The 26,842-nt window shown below is 34.6% G+C and overlaps 1 protein-coding gene across 9 annotated transcripts in view; it reads left to right on the forward strand.

Annotated features, from left to right (window-relative positions):
* Positions 1-26,842, forward strand: part of LOC114337166 (cell adhesion molecule Dscam2) — a 477,141-nt gene that overhangs the window by 426,933 nt on the left and 23,366 nt on the right. For 8 of the 9 annotated variants that reach the window (XM_050660810.1, XM_050660803.1, XM_050660808.1 and 5 more), the window contains 3 exons: positions 8,737-8,958; positions 10,617-10,922; positions 20,218-20,281. In XM_050660810.1, the coding sequence (XP_050516767.1) occupies positions 8,737-8,958; positions 10,617-10,922; positions 20,218-20,281 (592 nt within the window). The remainder of the gene's footprint in view (positions 1-8,736; positions 8,959-10,616; positions 10,923-20,217; positions 20,282-26,842) is intronic. The other variant, XM_050660804.1, reaches the window with a different exon arrangement.

Here is a 26,842-nt window from a genome sequence, read left to right on the forward strand (position 1 = left end):
AATAATCTGGTTAAAAAAAAATGTCACAATATCCACGTTTGTACACTGAAGTTATAGACCAGTTTGAGAAAAATGGTAGGAGAGTTAAATTACATTATAGTGATGAGCAAAACAAGAACAAGACCAAGACCAGGCTAGTCTTGGTCTTGGTCTTGTTCTTGCAAGCTTGGTCTTGGTCTTGGTCTTGCAGCTAAAAGGCAGTCTTAGTCTTGGTCTTGGTCTTGCACTAGCCGGTCTTGTTCTTGGTCTTGGTCTTGCTGCAAGAGTCTTGCTGGTCTTGCTTTTTTGGTAGTAATAATTTGAACCAAACAATTTCGAATAAAATGTACATTGAAATAAATAAAGATGTGAAGAATGAAACTATATTTTTTGCTTTAAAATTTTAACAGAATGTAGAATGTAGTTTTAAACGGATACCAATTTTAACATTATACATTCACCTAATGACCTAATTATTTCATTAAAAAGTATGTTTCAAATATAAAGGTTTATTTTCAAATTTCAATTTTAAGTTGAATTGAGACACAACCTGCTTTTTATACATTCAATAGCATATGATATAAAAGAAAAAGTTATTAGTTACATTTTATTTTATTTGGCAAAAAAATTTATTTACAAGGCAAAAGCAAAACTGTGTTTTTTTATGTGGACAAAAAATTAAAAAAAACCCTTCAATTTTAACCAGATGTAAAATTCCTTTTGAAATGATGTATCGAACGTGAACACTGATTTCTCATTAAAAAAAATTATAAAAAAAATTATTTTCAGTTCATATGAACGTTTAACCCATAAAGTAACCCCTCTGTGGCGCAGTGGTAAGAGCGCCTACATTTGGATGGAAAGTCCGAATGGTGGTGAGTTCGAATCTCACCAGGGTCAGGAATTTTTTCATTTATTATAAATTAGTGGATGAAGATAGTTTCTATCCTTGTGTGATCGGTACTCACCGGAGGGACCGCAGACGTTCGGATACAATTAGCGTCTCTTTGCAAAAACAATGACGACTTTGCTAAGTAACAAGACATTTACTCAACATATACACTACACATGACGCTAATACTCATGTTGTGACTGGCTGAATGACATAAAGTCCATGCCATTAAAAAAAACCTATAAAGTTTGTACACATACTTAGTAAACATTCTGCATATACAGGGTGGCTGTATAGTGTGACAAAGCTCGATGTTTCGGAAACTGTTCATAATAGAGAATAACTGAAAATAGAAAAATTAAACAAAATCATTTTCCGAAGAATCCAGTATCACTCAAAAAAATTTCATTATTTTTAGCTTTTAAGTTCCAATTAGAAACAAATATGGCGGAAAATCTATTATACTGGAAACTGTTGAACTGTCATAGGAATAATTTTATTTCTGTTTCTACATATACCTACGGTTTTTTAAATGTCATTTTTGGGTAGTACCATTGATTATAGTATTGGAGTATAGTATATCCTCCAATACTATAATCAATGGTTTGTCGAAATTGCAGACTGCTCTGCTCTTTCACCCTTTTTGAAGTGGACGGTACATCCTGAGCAACATCTGTTTCGGTTTCAGAACTTTCACTTTGAATATAACTTTCGCTATCACTAATATATGGCGATAATTCCGGATCACTCATCTTTTTTCACTTTTGAGTTTACTCGTATTTGCGACTACTTCTTAAAAGCTCAAAACTAAAGACTGTTGTAGGTAAATGGGTCTAAAGGATCGTTTAAACACAGCGATAAATCAAACAACTTATCAAGGTCAATCGAGTTGTTGCAACTTATCATTGTGTGTAAACGGTCCATCGCACAACTTATCAAAGTTGGGGTTGGGTTGAAGGTGGTATCGCATTGAATCGCAGCGTCTAAACAGCGTTTCAACTTGTCATCACAACTAGTTGCTGTGACTTATCGTTGTGTTTAAACGACGCTTTAGAAATGCAAGAGATTAAAGTATATTGTTATAACGGTAATGTTTATCAGTAGGAAAAATCTGCATTTACAACCCTTTAAACAATGTTGCAATTACCGGCCTTCGGTTGTGTCATGTCTTGTGTTTTGCATTCTGTCGATACCTGCCGCCGCCTACCTTCAGACCACGTCTTGAGTCTGGATTATTGTTTATGGCCCCTGTATTTTACTAAAATGTTAAAGAAAAAGAGCTTAGGTGTCACAATGGTCGGAGACCTTCAATTCACGGATTTTACGAAAAGGGATTAACAGTTTATAGTTTTAACAGATAATGATCTGCTCCTTTCACTCGAACACTGTAGTATTTATCCTACTAGGGTCAAATTTAAGAACATTTTTAAGAGATTAATTTTTTTTAAGAAAACACAAAAATCATATATTTTTTTACTCTATTTAATATAATTAACTTTTTTTATAAACTAACTAAAACATACTTTTTTTTAATAAATACGTACATATTTACCATACCTATTTATAGACCTAATACTATAACATAATAACTAAGCCTAATGGGGAGTTATAAACGCTTAATTCTGTAATTTGTTATCTTGCAGTTCTTTAATTTTATTTAAACTACATTGCTCTCGTAGCACGAGATATTCGCACTTTTTATTATCACATATTTTTGGATTGAATACCCATTATGACATTTAAAACGTTAAAAATATTCGGATGTGGGTAGTAAAAACTAGAATTTAAAACACACTGAAATGATTCGCATGCATTTCAAGTGAGGCACATACTATTCGTACTACTGGCCCTTTCTGGGGAAAACCTACATTCTTCCAAATAGTTTTCAACTATGAGATCAGTAAAATTCTTTACGCGTTTGTCATCCGGGATTTTCACAAATAATTCAACTTCCAACTTTCGTTGATTGTAAAAAATTAATCCAAAAAATAATTTTAAAAATTTCCCAGTATCGAAATTTTTGTCATTATATTCAGAAACTGAACCTAAGCTTTGGATTTTGCGATATCAAGCTTGACACATTACAGTCGACAACCAACCAGTTATTTTTTATTCAGGGCACAATGCTTTCACAGCATTGTGAATCCCTTTTCAAAATCTATTATGATATTTTTTGTATTAATTTTAAATTTAACGACCTACACTTTTCCTCCATTATGCGAAAAGAATTGAAATAAGTGTCAGTATTTTTATTAGACAAAAAAGCGAAAACTACTGGTAGGTACATAAAAGCCGTTTTTAATTGCATTTTTTTTTAAATGGATTACGCTATATATAATTACATTTTTTTGTCTTACAAGTAATTTCAATTGTCCTTGAACTGTCGCCGTTTGAAAACTTGCCTTCTGGACACTTTGAAGGTTGAGAAAATGCAAACCGTTTGACTTAATCAAAACGACTTAAAAATATAACCAAAATATTATGTATTTTAAAAATTCGATATTGTTTAAGGTTTATTAGAATGTCAGTATATATTATTGAACTAAAAAAATAAAGTTAAGTAAATAATAAAAAACCAATTTTTTTCAAAAAAGTGCAAGAGTCTTGCAGGTTGGTCTTGGTCTTGCGCAGTCTTGCAAGGTTCGGTCTTGGTCTTGGTCTTGTTCTTGCAAGCTTGGTCTTGGTCTTGGTCTTGCAACCAAAAGGCGGTCTTGGTCTTGGTCTTGGTCTTGCTGCAAGACCAAGACCAAGACCGCAAGACCAAGACCAGTCTCGCTCATCACTATTACATTATAAGTGAGTTTTTACAATTTTTATAAATTGCTTCCCTGGGTTCAAATTTCACCGCACTCCCCTGGTCAGCATATCGCATATTTTTGAAGATTTTCCCTAGGACTTTTATATATTTGTGTACTCAGCTGAGGGGGCTCATATGAATGGACCCTCCAGTTAAGATGGAGGGATCAAGGTGATGAAAACAATTGAAGACACGGAAAAGGTCGACACTACAACATATCATACAGCCAATCTTTTTTCCTTAATTTTGTTTTTCTTAGTCTTCGTTTACCACCACCACATATCTATATCTATAACCTTTGGACAGCTTGGGTTGGAAAAAATTTGAGGTAAATTATCACTCTGTCTTGATGTGAAAAAATGTATAATTGGTTGAATTTTATCTGGGTTTAGGACTGTCATTTTTAAGATATTTATTAGAAATTTAGAAACTTTCTTCTGTATAAAATATTTTTGGAATCAGCACTCCCAAAATAACAATAAACAACGTTGTTGTTGATCAGTGATATTATAATCCATTTGATTTCATAAAGAGCTTATCGGCGCTTATCAAAAAGCATTTTTGTAAAGAAAGAACTTTTCCAAATTTGACTAAAGAAGCTCTGTTTGCTGTGATGGTTGATATTTGGTATCCGGAAAGATGCACTTAAAAATATTGTACCAAAAAATGTTGTTGCTAAAACTACGTCGCTTTCTGAAAAAAGGTATGGTATTTAATCTTTTGAGCTAAAAAATTATAATAGCCATGACTCTAATTTGATCAATAAAGCATATTTTAGAGGTAGCAAGTTGACTTTATACCGTCTACAAAGGAACTTTTTTGTGAAGCCTAATTATACAATATGTATATTCATATGCATATGAATATACAGTAAGCATCACGCTAGTAGACACACGGGTACCTACTTTCTAGGCGTGGGCTAATCTGGCCCGTTCTCACCTGTGACTGTCATGTGACTTTCATGAAACTATTCAAAAGTATTGTTTTTCGATACAAAAAATACATTAATTAATACGATTGTTACTCTACTTTAAAAAAACTTTATTCAAACACCAACAATATTACAATACTTTATAACTTTTACAATTTTAATACAATGACAACTATAAACTTCAAATACAGTTGTTCTATAAACTGCCAAATTTCTATGTTTATATTCTGACGTTCTAGACGTCACTAGACATAAAAGTAAACAGTGCAACAAGTGAAGGGTCCAAGACTATATTTCCTAAATATACCCGTATGTCTAGTAGCGTAGCGGTTACTGTGTAATTCCATAATTAATATTAAGCTACCCAAAGCTACCAATATTCAGATTATATTAGGCTGAATTAAGTCCATATTTTATAATAACGTAATTTCCTATAATTTTGCTCAATACTATGCCACAGCCACCTTTGTTATGTTTCTTAATTCCTGACAACACCATAGCCTTATTATATCTACATTCAACCATGATCTTAGCTTACATATATTATGTATTCATCTAAGCTACAGAAAAAAATTATGTGAGATTTGACATTTCGACTACAGCGAAAGAGAAAAAACAATAATGACTAAATTGTTTTCTGTTAGTTAATAAGGTTGTTTCAACAAGCTGCCAAACCAGTCAGAAACTATCAGCGAATAGTCGGCCAGCGCGAGTAGAGGGGATAACACTGATGACTGTATTATATTCTCGCACTGGCCAACAGTTTGCTGACGATTTCTGACAAGTTTGACTGTTGGTTGGAACAGACCTACTGCCTAACTGTTTGCTGTCGATTTCTGACTAGTTTGACTGTTTGTTGGAACAGACTTAATATTTCTGCGTTAAACTTTCAACTCCCTTTTGGAGTCTTCCAATAGTTTTAGAACCCTAAAGTCAGTCATTGAATAAAACCATAAGATAGTTTCCAAAAAAAGATAATTTTTGTCGTGGCTATCATAATATTTTTGCTCATATTTATTTAATATTGTTTAATTTTTCATTTAAATCCATTATTCATTATTCATTGCCTAAATTCATTGGTTTCTATTTTTTCTTATTTAAACTCAGCATTTTTTGTGGCAATAATTTGCGTTTAAATTCAGTTTATTTCAATATGTGTCATATACAGTTCAACAATTTGGACAATAAATGTCAAAAGAGGGGAATAAGTCCTCTATATAACCATGCAATTAAGTTTAATTCAAACTGATTGCCTGGTTGGCTCATAGCTTTGATCTAATTTTAACATCTACTGTAACTTTTTTCATTCTCTTTTTACGTTTTTTCATTTTTTCACTAAATTCTGTTTATTAATCACTTATACTTTTCTGTTAGTTTCTATTTCTGTTGACGTCTTAGTAATAGTATTTCAGATATTTTCAACAGTCCGGCAATACTGCAGTTATTGTAAAAGCCACGGGAGCACTTTCGCTTTTTATCAGTTTCTAATGACTAACACTGGTATCTGTTTGGTTCTTTTTTATAAATTCACTGACTTTATTTAATAATAATTCAAGAAAGATGTTGCCGTACGATAGGATTTTTACAATAATTATTGTTTCGTATTATGGAACAAACAGTTTTATAAATATCTACGTAAATTGCCTTGAGTTCATACATAAGATAAAAGAAACTTCTTTTGAAATACACAAAACGTTCAATTTAGATCTAATTCTGCGGTGATATACATAATATACAAAAGACCATATTGAATAGAACTGAATAAACATCACTAACGAATTATAATTTCTTTACAATGTTTATGTACATATACCCCGATAGAATAGTACTAACTGCATTAAACATGTTCTATGTGTTTGCTTTCCTCTACTAACCCAAGTAAGTGTAGTTGTAAAGGCTTCTTTGCTGAGCAGTAACACCGCATGTGGCTCTCGAGGGTTGATTTTAACATGGACGTTTGCGAGAAGTCAATTCTACAGGATGGAACGATTTTTTTCATCACATTTGTATTTCTAAGTCCTTTATAATATGCATATTTCAAAGAAAGTGGCATTTTTTCACAATTCCTTCAAAGATTTTGTTTTTTTGAAGTTTGAAGCAATCTTTGAACTTCAGGGACTGACACAATGACGACAATAATCAGACGCTTCTACTTTTTGAGCGTTTTGGAGTTTTAATTGGAATTTGGCATTGTTAATAAAATTAACGTAGTGTGCTGTATGCAGTGAAGAAACCTGAAGTACTATTCGAAGGGCACTTCAAAATTATCGTAAAGAAAATCTTAATTTCGTAATAAAACGCTGTCGAGCTGGCAAAAAAACTAGGAAAATACTACGAAGAACTTTACGTACTCAAAAAAATGAAATTATACTTGGGGGCACTTGAAAATCACAAAGAGCCTTCTACGGTTTGTCTACGCTACCTTTGCAACACAGGCAAACATGATTTTACTGTACTTCGACAATTTAAACGAAATTTCTAAAAGACAAAATCTTTGTTACTTACTGAGACAAATCACAGAAAAGGCCATTGAGTACAATAAACCAGCATATCTATGTTTTATAGACCTGACAAAGGCTTTCGATCGAAGATGTCTTACATTTACTGTATAGAAGAAACATACCAATCAATATTATACAAACCATCGAAAACATCTACTTTCATAATCGAATACAGGCAAAGATAAATGGAAAACTAACGCAGTTTATACCAGTACAAAGCGGAGTCAGACAAGGTGACTCGTTAAGCCCACTGCTCTTTAATATAATAATGGACGAAATAATAGAAGCAGTACGTAAAGGTCATGGTTACAGAATGGGGAACAAAGAAATCCAAATAATATGTTATGCAGACGACGCCGCATTAATCGCCGAGACAGAAGACGATCTCCAAAGATTAACACACATCTTCAATAAAACAGCCAAGAAATACAATATGAAAATATCAGCAGAAAAAACCAAATGTATGACAACATCTAAATATCCACTACGATGTAAAATCGAAATTTATGGGAAAATAATAAAGCAGGAAGCAAGGTTTAGATATCTGGAAATAGATATAACCAGTTACGGAGATGTTAAAGAGGAAGTACGACAACAAAGCTTAAAAGCAAGTAAAGCGGCGGGATCTCTTAATGACACAATCTGGAAGAACAAACACCTAAGACAAGACACACAAGCAAGAATCTATAAAGCAGCAATTAGACCTATATTGACATACACGGCGGATAATACAAGACCTGACACATCTAAAACGAGACGACTACTAGAAACAACAGAGATGAAAATACTCTGACGAATATCAGGGAAAAGTCTGTTGGATAGAGAGAGAAGCGAAAACATAAGAAGACCCTGCAATGTAGAAGACATAAATGGATGAGTGACAAAACGGAAACAGGAGTGGAACGAACACATTAGCAGAATGGCAGAGGATATGATAGTACGAATAGCACGAGATAAGTCACCAAATGCACGAAGAAGTATTGGCAGACCAAGAAAAAGATGGTGCGATAACTTAAACAATTTAGGAGGCTAATATTGAAGAAGAAACAGGCTTTAAAGCCTACATACAAGAAGGAAGAAGAAGAAGTTACTTTCTTCTATGACTCCAGATTTACGCAATATCCACTTAACACAAATTTTGGAGAAGGAGACGTGAAAAATTTGCTTCAGTATTGTATAGCCTCGGCTTTTTTGAAATGGCCCACTAATAGTTTGAGCTAGTGTTTTATTAGAAGACAAATAAGTTTTCAGTCCTCACCAACAGTCACCAAACACTTGAATGTGAATACTTACATCAGAGACATTCCTCAAAATTATGTTGGTTATTCCCTTTATTTCTTAATTTCTTCTTCATAATAGGTCATTAAAAACCACACTTTAAATCATATATAAACAACTCAACTAGATTTACATTGATTTTAATACAAGGTGGAATCGAATGGAACTTTTATGGATTTAGATTAAGCATTTCATTTCAAAAGAAACTCCACAAAATTGTACAAAATCATTTTTCCAACAAACAATTCTTACCATCTTGTAAGTCAACTTCACATCGCGTATTGTTAAAATCAACCAACTTAGGGGGTACCAACTACACAACTAATATACTAATCCACCTCCTATAATTTGTTTGAAGGTATGGACGACGAAATTTGCCCCTACGCCACTTTCCACTTGCTAGGTTTCCGCGAAGAAATGGACCCCACCAAAGCTCTCAATTTCCAAACATTCCCTCATCCCCATTCCGGCACCATAGGACCCTCTGGATTGACCACCCCACATGGATTACACTCAAGAAACGGCTCGCAATCCATGCCTAGGCAGAACAGGAATAGATACGACAGAGTAGGATCTCAAGGTAGGTCAATATTTATTTATTTATTTATTTATTTATTAACGGGAGAAACTAACTATGTCGAACAATAGTCCTAACAATAAACTCTCCAATATTTAGAAAGTAAGGGCCGGCCTGCGTGCTGTTGGGTGTCGTAACATTGGCCCCTCCTTAAGAAGCGGTTCCTCCTGGAACTTTGTCGGGACTAAAACTGGATGCTGGTTTCGGCAATTAGACCATCTATTACAACTCTCAGTTATCTAAAAATGGCAATGTCCGATTTTTGACCCTTTTTGAATGGTTTTTGCTAATTTTGCAGTAATCATTTGCAATCAATTCTATCTTATAGGAAATTTAATTGCGAAACTTTATTGTCTTCACATTTTTTTTTCTAAAATGTATAGCAGCCGAATTGTTTAGTTAAAAGATTTGGCTCACCTTTTGAAGTGTCCGCATAGTAAAATTATCATTTCTAATAATATTTCGAAACGTTTAAAGTAAAAAAAGTAGGATTATATATGATTTATGCAAATTGGCTTCTTCTTATCTACCAAAACTCTCAAAATTTTTACCTTCTTAGCTATTGCATACTCACCTTCAACTTTCTCGCTCTCCTAGCAATTCTGCCACTCTGTAAGTTTTGTAAATAACGTTGCTTGTCTCCATTCTCCATCTCATAACAAAAAAAATGAAGCATGTCTATCTTGAAGCTATTGGTTATTTCAACGGCGGATCCAGCAACCTTGCAAGGTGGAGGCAATGAAATAAAAGTTTTCTCGTGACTGGCGTATGCAGGATTCTTTTTTGGGATGGGCTGTTATTTTCTTCTTCTTCATGTACCATGTCCTTTCGGAACATTGGTTACCATCATCGGTATCTTAATTTTATTTATTGCCATCCTAAATCAACCATGAAGTTCTTCTTCATTCTGGACTGCGTTTGCCTGCTATTTTCACTTGAATAATATTTTGTAGCAACCTATATTTGGGACCTCTCATTAAATGTCAGAAATAATCCAGCTAAGTATCTCTTCTTGATGCTTTTTATAATCGCAGTAGTCTTGCTGAGATATTCTAGTATTGTGGAGTTTCGAAATCCAATAAACTCTTAAAATTCTTCTATTGCACCATATTTCGAGAGCCTCAAGGCGATTTAGATCGATTTTATTCACAATCCAAGACTCGACACCATACAGTAAGACCGAGAACACGTAGCAGCTAAGTAGTCGGATCCTTAATGCCAATTGTACGTCACTGTTACATAATACTTTGGACATCCTTCTAAAAGCGTCTCTTATTCGGGGGGTTTTATTAAATGATCAAATTACCATAGCATAGCACCGGCAATTGCTATGCTTATCTGGTCTCTGGCATTGAATTGAATAGATGGTAATAAACAGATTTATTGTGGGACTTTTTCATTTATTATGTTCCAAAGACTTTTAATAATTTTCGATTCCAAGGAATTCTGCCATATTTATGTTTCAGTTATCCAATTATCAACAGGACACAAAATTCACTATTTATGTTCAATCGTAATCTCTTTCTTAACAACAGTGTCAGTAGACATCAGGCGAGGTCTCAAGGAGGGGGAAATTGACTCCATTGGCACCCCCCTTGGATCCGCGCCTGGGTTATTTTGTAGTATTTACATATTATAACCTAACTATGTCATTTCTATAGGTAACGGAAGCATATACTCTCCCGGACCTGAATACGACGACCCAGCCAACTGCGCCCCCGAAGACGAACAATACGGTTCCCAATACGGCGGATACGGAGCTCCCTACGACCAATACGGCAGTCGAGGTTCCATCGGACGTCGCTCTCTAGGCTCCCTCAGAATTCCCCCGAACAACGGCAGCCCCGAACCTCCACCACCCCCACCGAGAAACCACGATCCCTCCTTCAACGATTCCAAAGACAGCAACGAAATCTCCGAAGCAGAATGTGACAGAGATCAGTTGATTAACAGTCGAACGTACGGCGGTAAGTACTCAACAGTACCTTCAAAAGTGCTCAATAGTACCTTCAGAAAGTACTCAACAGTACCTTCAGAAAGTACTCAACAGTACCTTCAGAAAGTACTCAATAGTACCTTCAGAAAGTACTCAACAGTACCTTCAGAAAGTACTCAATAGTACCTTCAGAAAGTACTCAAATATAACAAGATTACAAGTCGACAAAAATATCTGAAACCGCCAAGATCAGGCCGATCGAAAACTTTGGTTACGCGACGTTGTCAAATCAATCGGGTTTCAAAGGTTTTTCAGATTTATATTTGTTACCAATTTAATAGTAAAATTTCCTTCTTCCGTTCTTTCTCATCCTGCGTAAATTTTAAAACATTGTTTTTAATTTCACGGGATTGTACACTTAGTGTCCTATTTTTCACGGCGTATGTACCTAATATTCATGTTTTTTTTAAATATATTCTAAATAAACAACTATTCGACGATTTTATCTGGCAACGTCGCAAAACTACTGATTTCGTGCACAGTGCATTTTAAATGGATGTTTAATCTTTGCATCAACGCGTTCAACTAAGTGCGATGTCACATTATGCGTTTTGACCGGATGCGGTGAAGACGCATCCGTTTCCAACGCAACCGGATCGACCTGCCACACTATGCGTTTAGCCTGGTGCAGTTAGTAAGCGCGTAACGATGTCTCAAAACGCAACCGGGCCGATCTGTCACACTATGCGTTTTGACCGGATGCGGCGGAAACGCATCCGGCCAAAACGCATAATCTGACATCGGCCTAAGTCCCCTCTCCTTGATTTGCTACCTGAGTGACCTTGGCTGTTTCGGGTATTTCTGTATAAGAATAAGTAGGTACCTATCACACAATTATATTATTTTTTAGTTCAAATGCTTGATTCGTAAGGTTTTACTTCATTTTTTTAAGTTGTAGGACACGTTATTTCTGTTAAGTACCACCCAGTGCATTTAAATAGATCGTGCATATTAGTAAATAAATACATTTTTATATAATTTTCGATGATAAAGTTGGTTTATAAAAAGAAATAATTTTTTTCTTTTATGTAAAATTTCGGTATTTATAGTTTTATGTATATAATATATATTGCGACTTCATAAAACGAGATAAAATAGGAGAGAGGGGGCACGATGAAATAGGAGGGAAACGGAAAAATTATAGGGTGGTAGGAATTTTTAAAGGGAGTCAGAAAATTTAAAGGGAGCCAGGAAAATTACAGAAAGTCGGAAAAAATTAGAGAGAGATCCGATAAAATAGGAGGGAGTTAGGAAAAACTTGGTTAAAATGATATTTTAGTCTATTAACTAACTTGACTAACTGAGCAGCATAAGAAATCGGCTTCTTTAGACTTGTACAACGAGAGAGAAATCAATAATTAACGTTTGTGCGTGAATAATTTAAATTTTAGAGTAAATAAACCATTTAGGGCGGTCTGGTACCATTTAGTAGTTTGGGGAACATAAAAACCAATAATATCGAACTGAGGTTATGTTTCTAATCCAAGCGATATTAAGCCACATATGGTAAAAATAAGAAGTAAATTAGGGGTCCAGATTATAAATTTGTTTTCATAGCATTAAGATTAAGATAAGTGAAAAAGGTTTGTGACAGTCGACGGAAATATGGAGAACACCAGTGGATTAGTGATTTAATGACTTTTCTCATATTCGAGTTAATTGGAACCTGCAAAGAACATATGTCCGAACACGTGTGTAAAGTAGTAGACAGTGCGATAAATTATTTAGGATCGTATAAGTAGAAATATAATATATTTCTACTTATACCTTAGGAAGAAGACTGTTCCAATTCAAAATTTCAATTTTACAGGACAGGCATTTTAATGTTTGAAGCAAAATGTAAAATCAAATAGCAGAGTAAAGATATTTGTATTAGCTGATATAAACAGAAAACAGCATCCTAAATGAAACTAAGTTAGTCAACTACAGTAACTAGTAAGTTAGAAAACTATCGGTTAGTCAACTTAACTCAAAATTTCCATTTTTTTGAGTTGGCACACTCTTCTTCCCAAGGTGCGATGATCGATATGTTGCAAGGTTGTAACATTTAGATAAAACTATAAATAACGAAATAATCTTTCACACTTGACAATTAGGGCATTCGCTTAGTAGATTTTTCTTTATTTAAGTAAAACTTTGATACAACAGCTTACATTTGATTTGATTACTGTACATATTTCTGTTCGACTCGAGAAGTATTGATAAAACCTTACACTACAAAATTACTAATTAGGCCTAAATATAATTAAGTGAACAAAAAAATTAAACCGTTTGGTATTGTTTCAGAAGATGAACAGGGTAAGTGAGTTGTGAGCGTGATCTAGTTCTTTTAGATTAGGTTCTTCAACTCATTGTCACTAAAAGCATTCATTAACCCATCTTTGGGCCAGTTCTTTAACAAAAAAATAATGATTTAGTAGGTACACGTATGGTTTTTTTGACATTTTGTGACAAGTAGCTCTTTCAGAACGACAGACACAGTAAAGCACAGGTTAAAAATAAAGTAAATATACTCAGGATATTTATATACAGTTCAAAATTAAAAGAACAAAATAAAATGAATTCTATCGGAGATAACTCCCTTGATGGACGGCTGCAAAAGAAAAATAAAATTATATTTATTATTATCAAAAGAAAATATCCTTACATTTCACTCCAGTGTAAGGCAAAACAGTCCCACAATCAAAATATTAGTAAATATACGGACGCCCATACAACCCCGATCGGAGCTGTTCAGTCCACGGCTCCACGGATCATGTTCGATTACGAGCGGCGAAGCTCTTCACTACAGAGTAGTGATGTAACGAATATTCGTATTCGCATTCGCGAATATTCGCATATTTTTGCATATTCGCATTCGCATTCGCGAAGTTTGTGCGAATGTTTTGCGAATATGAATATCAGGAAAAAAATTATTTGAAGATAATATTAGGTTAATAATATCAAAATCTATTCACTTCTCAACTTTTTTTATTAAGAAAAGGTAACTTAACCTCGAATAATCACATTATCAGCTTTCACCTTATTTTATTATTTGGTATTATGTGATAAAGATTAAGATTCAGATTGATTTACACTAAATACCAATTAACTTTTCATTATAAATTTAGGAAACATTACAAAAATAGAAACAAATTATTAAAAAACTGGACATTCGCATTCGCATCCGCATTCGCGAATGTCGGTAGCAGATATTCGCATTCGTATTCGCGAATGTTCAAAAAATGACATTCGTTACATCACTACTACATAGGCTTACCATACGTCCCGGTTTGACCGGGACGGTCCCGGTTTGAGATCCCTGTCCCGGCGTCCCGGCCGGTTTGCATTAGTGTCCCGGTCAAACTTGAACAACACCGACACCCAAGCCATTGATCAAGGATCGTCCAAAGTGCTCAAAACACAAGTCCAGCGCAAGTACCATTGCAAGCTCATCTACCATAACATCGTTTTTCAAAAATGCTGAACCCGTAGAAAATGAACTTTCCATTGCTGCTAAAGAAGCTACTTTTGCATTCCATATAGCAATCCACAATAATACATAAATTTAAGACATCTGATTGCTCCTCAAAATAAATATCGAAGCTGTTTGAGCCCAAATTGGGGTCTACACGCACCAAGTGCTAAGCGATCATCACGGGAGTGATTGCACCTCGCACCGATGGCAAGAGATGAACTACACAACGAGCTAAAAGAATGCAAATTTTCGGGCATTTCAACAGATACATCAAACATACATGATGTTCAATTTACAGGCACCAAAAGTTTTAGGTACTTGGTACCTGAGACAGAATATCTGTCTGTAAAGTTACTCGATTTTTAATCTGTCGCCGGAGAAACGTCTGAAATCTTGACAAATCACATAATGTCGATAATAAAAAAACACTAAATAGAAAACAAGATGGCAGCTTTCTGTGGTGATAACTGTAATACGAATTTCGGAGGGAAAACTGGCGAGACACCAACAACGTCTATTCCAGGTTCAAGGAAGTTATCGGCGTTACCATAAAAGGCATTTGTTCCAGCGCACACATCGTTCACAAAATAATTCAACATGCAGTTAATGGTCTTCCTGTCGAAATACAAGCAATCATTGTAAAAATATACAAATATTTTTGTATATATACCATATAGTACGCGTTACAAACTTAAAAGGGTTTTGTGAGACAGCTGTCATCGAGTTCAAAAAATTAGTGAAACATGGAAATACAAGATTGCTGTCTTTATTACCAGCTGTGGAAAGGATACTGCCGCTACACTAATGCTTGAAATCTTATTTTCTTGCTCAAGTAAACTGCCCTCTCGCATTGCTAAATTTCTTCACAACAGAACTGGGAGCACTTTACTTTTGGTTTGTGCTCGGACAGTTAAATGTATTCAACAAAACCGTTTAGTCTATGGAAAAGACTAACTCAACTGTGACAGATGTAGGTATGGAGTTCACAAAAGTTAAAAAACAATCTTCAAAACAGGATGAAGAACAAATTTCTTCCACAAGCAGCTAAACAACTCTTAAATAAATTGAATGATAATGTTGAAATGTCGATAAATGTTGATAAATGTCGAAAACTTCATTAGTGACGTTCACGCTTTCTATGAGCGCTGCATTTCTTATTTAGAATTGTGGGAAAAGATCTTCGGCGGAGCCGAAGATTTTGAGTAGTTCTGCTTGAAAAATGAGCTTAACTGGAGTGACATCGAAAAAGCAGCAAAAAATATAAATAAAATGCAAAAACCTCAATCGAAAACCCAAATAAAGATTGATGAGTTATTTGATGAGGTGTTAATGGTAAAAGGCACAGTATAAAAAGGGACAGTAAAACCACTTCTCTGTCGGCACTTTGATCTCAAAAAGTAATACCGGCAGTACGCACTTGATAATTCACCAGTGGTGGATGCGGGTTTTCCCTGTTAAAATCCGTACGTTTCTATGCGACTAGCAATGCGAGAGTGGGGCAAAAGCGACTAAGAACATTGCGCGGTCGCCATGCGCGACTACAGATTTTACTTCCAATTTTTCGGAGAGTGGTTCTACTGCCCCTCTTTATACTGTGGTAAAAGGCTTCTTCCAAAATTCTAATGAAACTAGTTATTCCGAGAAATGGGTCCAGTTATTCACCCATTTTCACAAGTAGCGTATTGAGGTGCTGAATTAAAAAAATTATGGAGTTTGCTATGTGTCTACCCGGTACTTCAGCGCCACTGGAGAGAATTTTTTCACGGATGAAAAAAATGTGGTCTGACGATCGGGAGGAAGAATATGCCTTGTTTACGTGCAAACTCAACTTGAACATGTCATGTACTGAATTTTATGGCAAATATAATTTTATAAAAATAAATAATATAACTGGTCAAATTTTTAGTGTTGTTTGTATTGTACTTTATCTCTTTTTCTCATAAAAAATATATTCACATTTTTTACACAAACTAAACGAAAAGCAAAACGAAAATGAGCCTCTTCATCTTCTGCGTCCCGGTTTGGCTCTTCGTAATTATGGTAAGCCTACTACTACAGAGTTCCGCCAGTCAGGTTGTCCTGCCTGTTCACTAGTGGCTGGCCAGGCAGTCTAGAGCTGGTCGCCGCGCCGCAAGACTGATTATTCTCGTCCGGTAGTCAGAGCACCGGTCAGAGTCAGAGTCTCCTTCTCGGATGCATCGGAGCAGAAGTGGAAATGAGTGTGGTATTTTTTCGAATGCATTTTGAATGCATTCTACAGGTGATTTCTTCGGAACAAGTGACTGACAAGAGGAAATTATTTTGCTACCAGTGGCGTAGCAACAGTTGGACCAATACATTCAAAGTGTTTTTAAAACCATACTTAGGTACTTATTAATTCATTTGTGTTATACAGACTGGCCTAATAATTCATCTGGTTTTCAGTATTTCAGTGCATGGTGCCATGATGTTTTTAACTGCATGTCATGTGTGTGTGACTAACCACGTGTTTTTTATTTTTATTTTCGCATATTCACGCATTTATTTTGAGTACTATGTAACCAAAATGATTAACTAAATGTTACTATACTACGTTCTTGTCCAAGCTAAGCTCAGAAGCTAGTTTCAGACATGTGATAGGTTGGTGTGTGTCATGTCGTGGTAGCTTGTCGTTGGTTAGAAATTAATTTACAACATACGTTTATGGGATAAATAAATTTAATAACTTACAAACTATTTGGTCGATCTAGCTGCGATTTAGCAGACTTCGATAACCTTTTAATTGTCATAATTTCAAGTAGTTATATTACATGTCATTATTCAAAAAACAAAGTTATTAACATTTATAAACTACTGCAAAAATAAGGGTTTTTTGCAATTATCTCGGTCAATTGTTTATGTATTTTAATTTAGAAACTAGCAAATTAAAGATCTACAACTTTTATTTTAACCACTTTTCTCTAAACTGTATAAGAAACGTTTTATAGATAAACCATTCAATTTTAATTTTTATGACTTCTCTTGTTTTATGAGCTACTAAACCCGTTTCATGACATGAAATTTTTTAACTAATTTTAATACGTATAAGTAATGAAGATGCTTAACTTCAGGTAATTTTAAGGGTTTGTTGGTACTGGAAGGGAAGGGGCTTACAAATCACATATACTTATCTGTATCGTTAAAAGATGACCCCTTTGTATGTTTGTAACATTTATTTATATATTTCTGGTTACATGTACTCTATTACAATTTCCAAAACCGATCATTACAATGTTATTTTAATTCTATCACTATTTATAAGGTATTTTATATGTTTCGAATAATACTGTTAGGGAATAATATTAAAGCTAAAGCAAACACGAAATAGTTTTTTTTTGGTAAGTATTTTGAATTTTGAAACATTTGCTAGTTGATTATTCCACATATGTAAACATCACAGAAGATTCCTTTTAATTGTTAATTATCATGAATTGAAATCTAGTCCAGATTACTGCTTAAAAAATTAGTTTACCAAAACTTGCTTTATTTTGTATTATCGTATTTTATTAAATTTTTTGTCTTTAAGGATGGCATGATACCTTTTTCGTTTTTGGACCTTTTGTTCGACTCTGCTATATTCAGATCCCTTGTAACATCCCTTGACAAGACGATATTGAACCTTCTCCTAGCAACAGTAAGTCCCGCCAAAGGCGGAGGCCTGTTCTGCGCTATATATTTTTCTCTTCGAGCATATTTTATTCCAACGAGTTGAACCAGGCTGGATTCACTCCAGTAAAATTAACAATTGACCAGATTCATTCAACAAGAAAGATCCTCAAAGAGATAACATTAGAATTTAACAATGACAACCCGGTATACCAAACTCAATGCATGAGAAAATGACAATGCCTAACGTAAAAGCCAGTGTTAGGATACAGGGAGAGAATTCTAGAACTGTGGAGATAAACGATGGACCCCGACAATAAGACGGCTTGCTGATCTCCTGATTAATATTTCCTTGGAAAAGACAGTCCTTCTCTAAAACCGCCACATACTGCAGCCTTTGGTACTTCCAGAGTCACAGCCGGTCCATTTGATAAGTTCGATCCTCTTCTAACAAGTAGATCTCATCTCATTATCATACCAGTCTGGAGGTCACTTCCTAACACTCCAGTGCTTCAGTGGCGCTTGGAAGTCAGACAATATTTGGATCTGCTCTTTTTTTTAAGCGCTCACTCATTATTTTCCTTTGCACATTGTAGTATCGCATGTATCGTGCAGTTCCTCCCCATGGAAAAGGTTTCGCTAATTCTTGTATGTTTGGAGTATATTCTTGTCCCCTCGCCCTCTCTAGTATTGGATTCGTCTGTATACCAAATCTATTGGTATACAGACCTTAGTGTCATCTGCATACCTCAAGCTGTTTTGGTTAGACTCCTTTGTCTTTTATTCCCTTTTCCCTATTTTCCTCTTGGAAAAATATATTCGGATACTAAACATAAGAAGGGAGAGTACTCAACCCTGCCGTATTCCTTTATTTACGGTACCTACGTCTCCTGTTAACAGATGCAGTTTGTTAAATACATGCTAAAACAAAACTAGTATAAGATAAAACAGAAATCAAGAGATCAAAAATCAACAGAAAATTTAAGAAATATAATACAATGTGGAGCAAATTTCGTTAAACTTTGAGTACATAATCGACTTTATAAAAATATACAGGAAAAATAGCGAAAATAATAGACTTTTCAGCTTAATTATATGCTAAAAAATTTTTTCTTCTTCATTTATGGTCTGCATATAAGTGGTTTGCCGGCTCAACTTAAGATTTAACATTGTATGATAGACATTAATTAAAACACGATTTTTAAAATTGTTTAACCTGTATGATGACATTTACAGATTGTGAATTAGTTAATTCTACTTTTTAATCCTCTTTAAAATAACCAAGGCAGTTATTTTATCCTCAACACCGGTTTCTGTAAACGCTGCGGAAGTGACTTATGTCAAACATTACCATAGGCTTTTTGATAGTCAGTGAGGTATATAGAAACATCAAGCTTTTGGTCATAGTACCTTTGTACGAGTAACTTTAAAGAAAGTAGTGTTTCCCTAGAGCCAAGCCCTTTTATAGATACGAATTGTCTATCCCCACTCATATTCTCGCAGTTTTTGTGTATCATTGAACGGATTGTCCTCAGAAATGCCTTGGAAGCGTGACTCATCAACTTGATTAGTATACTATAATCTTCACAAACTTTGCAGTTATTGTCTTGGGTATGGCGACAAAAGTTTATATTAACCAATCCAATGAAATTTGCATAGAGTTATATTAAAAAGATGCTAACTACACTTTGGAGGATAAAATGACTGGCAATATAAAGGTAAACGACCAAAAAAGAGGAAGACCACAGATAAAATTGGTAGATGACATTAAAAGAATAGCCGGAACAGAAATCAATAGAAGCAATTGGGGGAGGCTTATGTCAAAGAATTGACGTACAGTAGAAGGCTAAGAAGAAGAATCTTAAAAATATGGCATAGCTAAACAATCTGTAGATGTCAAAATATGTTTTGTTTAAACTTTCATTTTTGTGCAGCTCACTTTAATATAGCGTATAATTAAGCTGTACTTGTAACTGTGCTGTTATCTGCATTTTATCTACCCCTGTATACACAGTTTTACCATTACGTATTTTATGTATTAAACAAACAATTTACTGTCACTTCTTAATCAACGTGAAATAATCCTACTCGGGTTTATATTTATACAAACGAATTGTTTTTATTTGTTGTGAGCTAGTTTCAGTGTCGTCTTTTGGTCGTGTAGTTAAGTATGATTTGTTTTCAGTAATGAGAGGTAACTCGAAGGATGGTGGCATGACCCACGAAGAAATGCGAAAACTGATTGAGAGGTCAGTAACATCAACGTTTTTCTCAAAGTACCTACTATATGTTATTTATCATTGTGATAACACACTTTTGGATAGTATGTCCCATTTATTAAAAGATTGAAGATTCAAAATCCACAAGGAAAATAATTTCCTCTAGTCGTCTGTATACCATGTGAATCACGAAAAATTAATTAAAAATGCTTTATAAAAGGTATATGTACTCATATTAAAAAATACCATTTCGGGCTATCACGAGACGTTTTCGGAGTAACAATTCTTTCATCAGTGCTGCTTACGGGTATACATGTTTTGAGGCACCAAAAATATCTGTTTCGGTAATGTTTGAACTTTTCCTTGATTTTACATCACGACAACGTAGAACTCACCCACAATGTGCTAATTTGGGCTTAAGATGCTATTAAATTAAATAAAAAAATTATTTTGAAAATATCGCCAAAAATTTATGTCCGGGATTCAAGTACACCCCGCTCGGGCTTATTAAGGTTAAGAGCATTATTGGATTTTTAAATTTTTATTTATTTTTTGAGTATTTTTAGATTTTTATATTATTTTTTTAACAGTTTTTTCTATCTTGAGACTATCTAACGACATATTGCCATGCGGACATACTATCTAAAATTGTGCCACTTCATTTAGTAACATACATATGTATATACTTCCACTAGTATATAACACACTCGAATTTGTGTATGTTCCCCATAAAAAATAAGCATATTTTATTCATCCACCAACAGTTGGTTGCTTAATTTATGACATATTTTCCTATATTGCCATCCATGGTACTATCTGGTCTATAAAGTTATACAAATGTTGAATTGGCGGACCTATTTTCGAAAAGAAACTCAAACACGTTAACTGACTTGGAGTTGCGCATCTTTTGAAGCATTTTTTTAATGTTTAAGCCGCCGAAGAACAAATTCCTTTAGCCAGGGATTAAATAATCTTTAACGAAGGTTATCTGAAGTTGAGTTTGTTTTGTCGATAGAGTATATCAACACCGCATCTTCTTGTGGTATCTTGATTAGTTGAGGGATTGTCAAGATCTTGACAAGATTGAGATGGGATAGAAAAATCAACACTCGGTCCGGTAAGCAACGGCTCGGCGATTAATCAATGCTTATTCGCTGCTAGAGGACGGTTTGGCTCTAACTCAATACGTCGTTAAGAGCTCGGTTGGCCTCCAGGCAGTATCTTTCAGCTAGTAGATTCCCCAGATCAATACTCTGGCTGAACTCTCCTTCTGTTGTAACGAAGCTCCTTTTATATCGTTATTGGTGCTCCATCTCCATCGTGAGTTGAAGGGAAGTCGTAGGTAGTGCTATCGTTACATGTTTGAGTTCTTTTTCTGACAATTCATCCCCAAATTTCAAATATTCGTACATATAACTTTATGGACATACTGAATATTTTCTATATTCGATAAACTGTAGTTACGAATAATATACCTTCATTTTCACCTTTGCCAAACTTGAAACAGCCACTGAAGTATTAAATAAACTGATTTATTTCACGAATTCCTCTCAAAACAGGAAACTGTAAGTTAGCACCGTAAAAAACGCTTCTTTGTCAATTTTTTTTGTTTTGCACGTTTGTGTTTAATTAATCACTTGATGTTTTTATTTGTTTGTTTTTTGTTTTTGGTGGTGTGTTTGTTATTAATAAGCACTTTATTGTGGTAATTTTGCTTTAAAACTGATTTATTTGTCCAACAATAGACTGTTTTTGTTAAATTTGATTATTTTCAGAATTGAATGTTACAGGTATCTAAATTAGACATACCTATCTATCAGGTAAAACATCGCAAAAGAGAGTTCAAAACACAGCAAATATAATGAAACAGAGAATTTTCGTGTTTTCTTGATCTCGAGAAAGTGTCTCATTCTATTTAATACAATTTTTTTGATATTTTCAAAAATTTAGACATTTCACGTTTCCAATAATAGTTTTCAACTTATCTCCGATGTTTTTAATAGTTGTTTTTGATCACATTACAACAATCTGTGGAGGAACACTGGGAAATACTGATACAATTGAATACCCACAAAATTTAAATATGCGCACACTATCGGACACTAGAAAGGAAGGACAAAAACATAAAAATAGTAAAATTTAATATTTATTTTTGCACGATTGATCATTTTTGACTGTTTACCGTGACAGATTTTACTTCAGTAGGTGACATTTACTAGCAACTCGACGGTAAGTAATCCAACTCGACGGTAAGTACTCCAACTCGACGGTAAGTAATTCACTTACCGTCGAGTTAAAAAATCTCTTAATTTTAATTTATTTTTTGAAAGAATAAAGAAAACTAACGAATTATTTATTAATATTGAAACTTATGGTACAATTTGTTTGCGGAACACCCTTCTTCCCAAGCCCGTTCAATTTCTTCAAATTCACTTTCGCTCATATTTTAATTTATAATAATCAAAATTGTACTTAAAATTATTGACAACTAAATAAAAACTCAATTCTTCATTGTTGTTATGCACCCTAGTTACTACCTAACAACCAAAGTATCTATCTTGATAAAATGAATGAAACTAGTCAATATGACGAAAATATTTAATTTTATAATGGTATCAATCGTGCAAAAAACGTTATAAGCATGTCGAACGTTAAGGGTAACCGATCTCAGACAATAATTGGAGTCGTCGCTCCGCTCCTCCTCCAAACAATTGTCTTCGATCGGTATAAAACCCTTACCGTTCTCCATACTTAATATACTATTACAACAGAAATAATAAAGGAGACCATGTCAGCTCATAAATAAGTCTTTGACTACGTGGAACGTAGAATTGATAAAGAATGTGTCTAAAAATAAAAAAAAATGTGTTTAGGAAACTTATCCTCAGTGGATGTAGACAACAATGTGCTCCCGTGATGTTCAGCGAGTCCAAAGAACTAATGAGAACCTCTATGCAACTGATCCTTTTAGCCAAGAAACGGTTGACTGTGGAGCAACTCTACTCCAACAACTGAGTCAAGCCAGAAAAGAAAAGTGGATCGAAAAAATAGACATGAAATATAGTAGAGGAAATAACAGGTAAAAAAGTGAAACAAGCATCCATCGTAAAAGACAAAAAAGGTAAAATAATTACAGATTTAAATGAAAAACTGGCAAGATGGACATAATACATTGAAGAACTTTTTGCAGACGAAAGACCAGAAATAGCAGTGGCAGAACCTACAGACGACACAACAGGGCCTGAAATCCTAAAAAGCGAGATAGAATATGCTATAAGGAACACTAAAGGGGGTAAAGCTGCAGGACCAGATGAAATTCCTGTAGAAGTGTTAAAACTTATAGACGACGACACACTTGAAATAATAGTGAACCTCTTTAACACAATTTATAGAACAGGCATCATATCAAAGAAATGGCTCTCCTCTACTTTTGTCACAATTCCGAAGACGAATAACGCCAGAGAGTGTTCAGACCCCAGAACTATAGCATTGATGAGCCACACACTAAAGGTATTTTTAAAAATAATTCACAAAAGAATATTTAATAAACTAGAAGAGGACATAAGCGCCACACAGTTTGGATTCAGAAGTGGATTGGGAACACGGGAAGCTTTGTTTGGTCTGAGTGTGTTAATGCAAAGATGTTTGGATGTAAACCAAGACCTCTACGTAGGTTTCATAGATTTTGAGAAGGCCTTCGATAAAGTCAGACACCAAAAGCTGTATGAAATCCTAAGAAGCAAAAACATCGACAGTCGCGACATTAACATCATATCCAGGTTGTACTGGGGACAAACAGCAAAAATCAAGGTTGATAATGAGTTAACCGAAGAAATTGAGATTCGTCGAGGTGTGCGTCAGGTTTGTGTGCTTTCTCCACTACTATTCAATATATATAGCGAAACAATATGTCAGGAAGCGCTCCTAGAGCAAAACATTGGTATGAACATTAACGGAGAGTTAATTAACAATATACGATACCCTGATGACACGCTAATAGTAACAGATAACCTAGCAAATTTACAGTATTTGATGGAAAACATAAACACTCATACCAATAAGTATGGTCTAAAACTGAACATCAAAAAGACTAAATTCATGATTGTAACAAAGAAGGTAATACGCCAATGTGAATTTAACCATAAATAATCAGCCAGTTGAAAGAGTTACGTCCTACAAATATTTAGGGGTTTGTTTCACTGATACTAATGACCAGGCAAGAGAAATCAAGAGGCGAATAGAGATAGCGAGACAATCGTTTGTCAAAATGAAAAGGTTCCTATGCAGCCGGGACATAAATATAAACTTAAGAACAAGAATGTTAAGGTGCTATGTTTTCTCCGTTCTGCTGTACGGCATGGAAGCTTGGACACTGAAAAAGATAAACATTGAGGCATTCGAGATGTGGTGTTACAGGAGAATGTGGAAAATACCATGGACAGAAAGAGTAACAAATCAAGATGTTTTGCTGAAGATGGGGAAGGAATGCGAAGTCATAAAAACCATACAAACGAAAAAACTGGAATATCTAGGCCACATAATGAGAGGAGAAAGTACTCTCTGCTAAGACTCATAATCCAAGGAAAAATCTCGGGAAAGAGAAATGTGGGACGTAGGAGGATTTCCTGGTTACGAAAGCGGTATGTATGAACAGCTTAAAAAACAGGAAAGCTGCAGGTGTGGATGATATATCAAATTCACAAAGAAAGCATCTAAACCAAGGAACAAAAAAATGGATCTTTTAACTCTATAGCACGTACTGTAAAGCCTGCGAAATTCCAAAATCCTGGAGAAAATGTAAAATCGGGTCTTGTTGAAATCAGGAAAGAATCCAGAAAATCCAAGTAGCTAGGAACATATTACCCTGTGGTGTTACTTTTTCAAACTATACGAGAAACTCATCCTGTCCAGAATAGAAAAGAAAGTCGACAAACACCTTATTCCACAAAAAAAAAGGATTCAGACCCGGCCAATCTTGCACTGATCAAGTCCTCGCACTAACAGAACACATTGAAGAGTACTTCGAAGAAAAACTTATAACAGGGGCTGCTTCCGTAGCTCTGACAGCAGCCTATGATATAGTAACGCACAAGGCGTTGCTCCACAAATTGCGCGACACTCTCAATGGCCACCATTTAGATAGGGTACATTCTTTATATCTCGCAATATGTACTCAAGGAAAAATTTTTGTAGAAGTAGAAGAGAAACTCGAACCTGCCTTAAAAACAATGACTACGCACTACCTGTAGAATGAATTCTCTGAGACCCATTCCTTCCAAAACCCAAGTCTGTGCTTTCCATCTTCAGGTAACGGAAGAATTGTTAAAACTAAGGAAAATACATTATGAGACACCTTTTATCTTTATTTTTTATTACGAGTCTTTTGAACTCTCTTGACTTTTCCTAAAATATGTGAATCAAGCTGAATTTATTGAGGATACACTATGTCTATGTATATGATATGAACCGTGTAAACAATTATTAGATTATACATATTAGGGAATCAGGAATTCAGCAGTGTAGAATTTCCTATTGAGTTTCAAAGAAACCTAAATTTACTACTTATTGTTATTGCTATTGTTCTCAATGAATTTAGGTTGAAGGGTATTTTTTTGCTGTTACTTTTATATCACCCCTGCACACAATTTGCTTCAAGCTTTTTTTATAAACTACAAAAATTGTCGAAACGTTTTATACAGTGCTGTGGAATAAATGTTGCCCCCCCCCTGTTAACTTGTTTATTTTAAGAATATAAGCAAAACACTCGGACAGGTCGATTTTTAAACTAACCCTGGTATATTATAGCATCAAAGTTTCGAACTTTACGCGATCCCTCCTCAGGTGACAGCCATAACTTTGATTTTTTTAAATGGGAAAGTACATCATGTGACACCTCATTTAAAAGCTCTTAAAATACTGATTTCAAAAATGCATAATACTTTAATCCTGTTTGAGAGCGTAGGCGCAAAATTTCGGTCGAATTCTTTCTAAATGCAATTTTTTCGAACCCTGAAAAAACTAATGAATATTTTTGAAAAATTTAAACGCAGAATGAACTATTACAGTATTCTCGATGGTCCAAAGTCCCTGAGAACTCCTATAATGTCTATTTTAATAAGTCACAGTGGTGAAAAAAAGAGAAAATTTAGTGTGATTTTTAATTTCAAATATATCATTCAAAAGAAACTTTTTGTTTATTCTAAGGGACTGTCAGCCCTCGGTAATAATCTAATCTTTCATTCTGCGTTTAAATTTTTCAAAAATAATTATTAGTTTCCTCAGAATTCGAAAAAAATAAATGCGTTTAAAAAGAGTTCGACCGAAACTTTGCGCGTACGATCTAAAAAAGGATTAAAGTATTATACATTTTTGAAATCAGTATTTCAAAAGCTGTTAAATGAGGTATCACATGATGTACTTTACCATTTTAAAAAATCAAAGTTATACCTGTCACCTGAAGAGGGATCGCGTAAAGTTCGAAACGTTGATGCTATAATATACTATGGTTAGTTTAAAAATCGACCTGTCCGAGCGTTTTGCTTATATTCTTAAAATAAACAAGTTAACAGGGGGGGGGGCAACACTTATTCC

Source organism: Diabrotica virgifera, chromosome 9 (genome assembly GCF_917563875.1).
Source record: "Diabrotica virgifera virgifera chromosome 9, PGI_DIABVI_V3a".
NCBI classification, from domain to species: Eukaryota; Metazoa; Arthropoda; class Insecta; order Coleoptera; family Chrysomelidae; genus Diabrotica; species Diabrotica virgifera.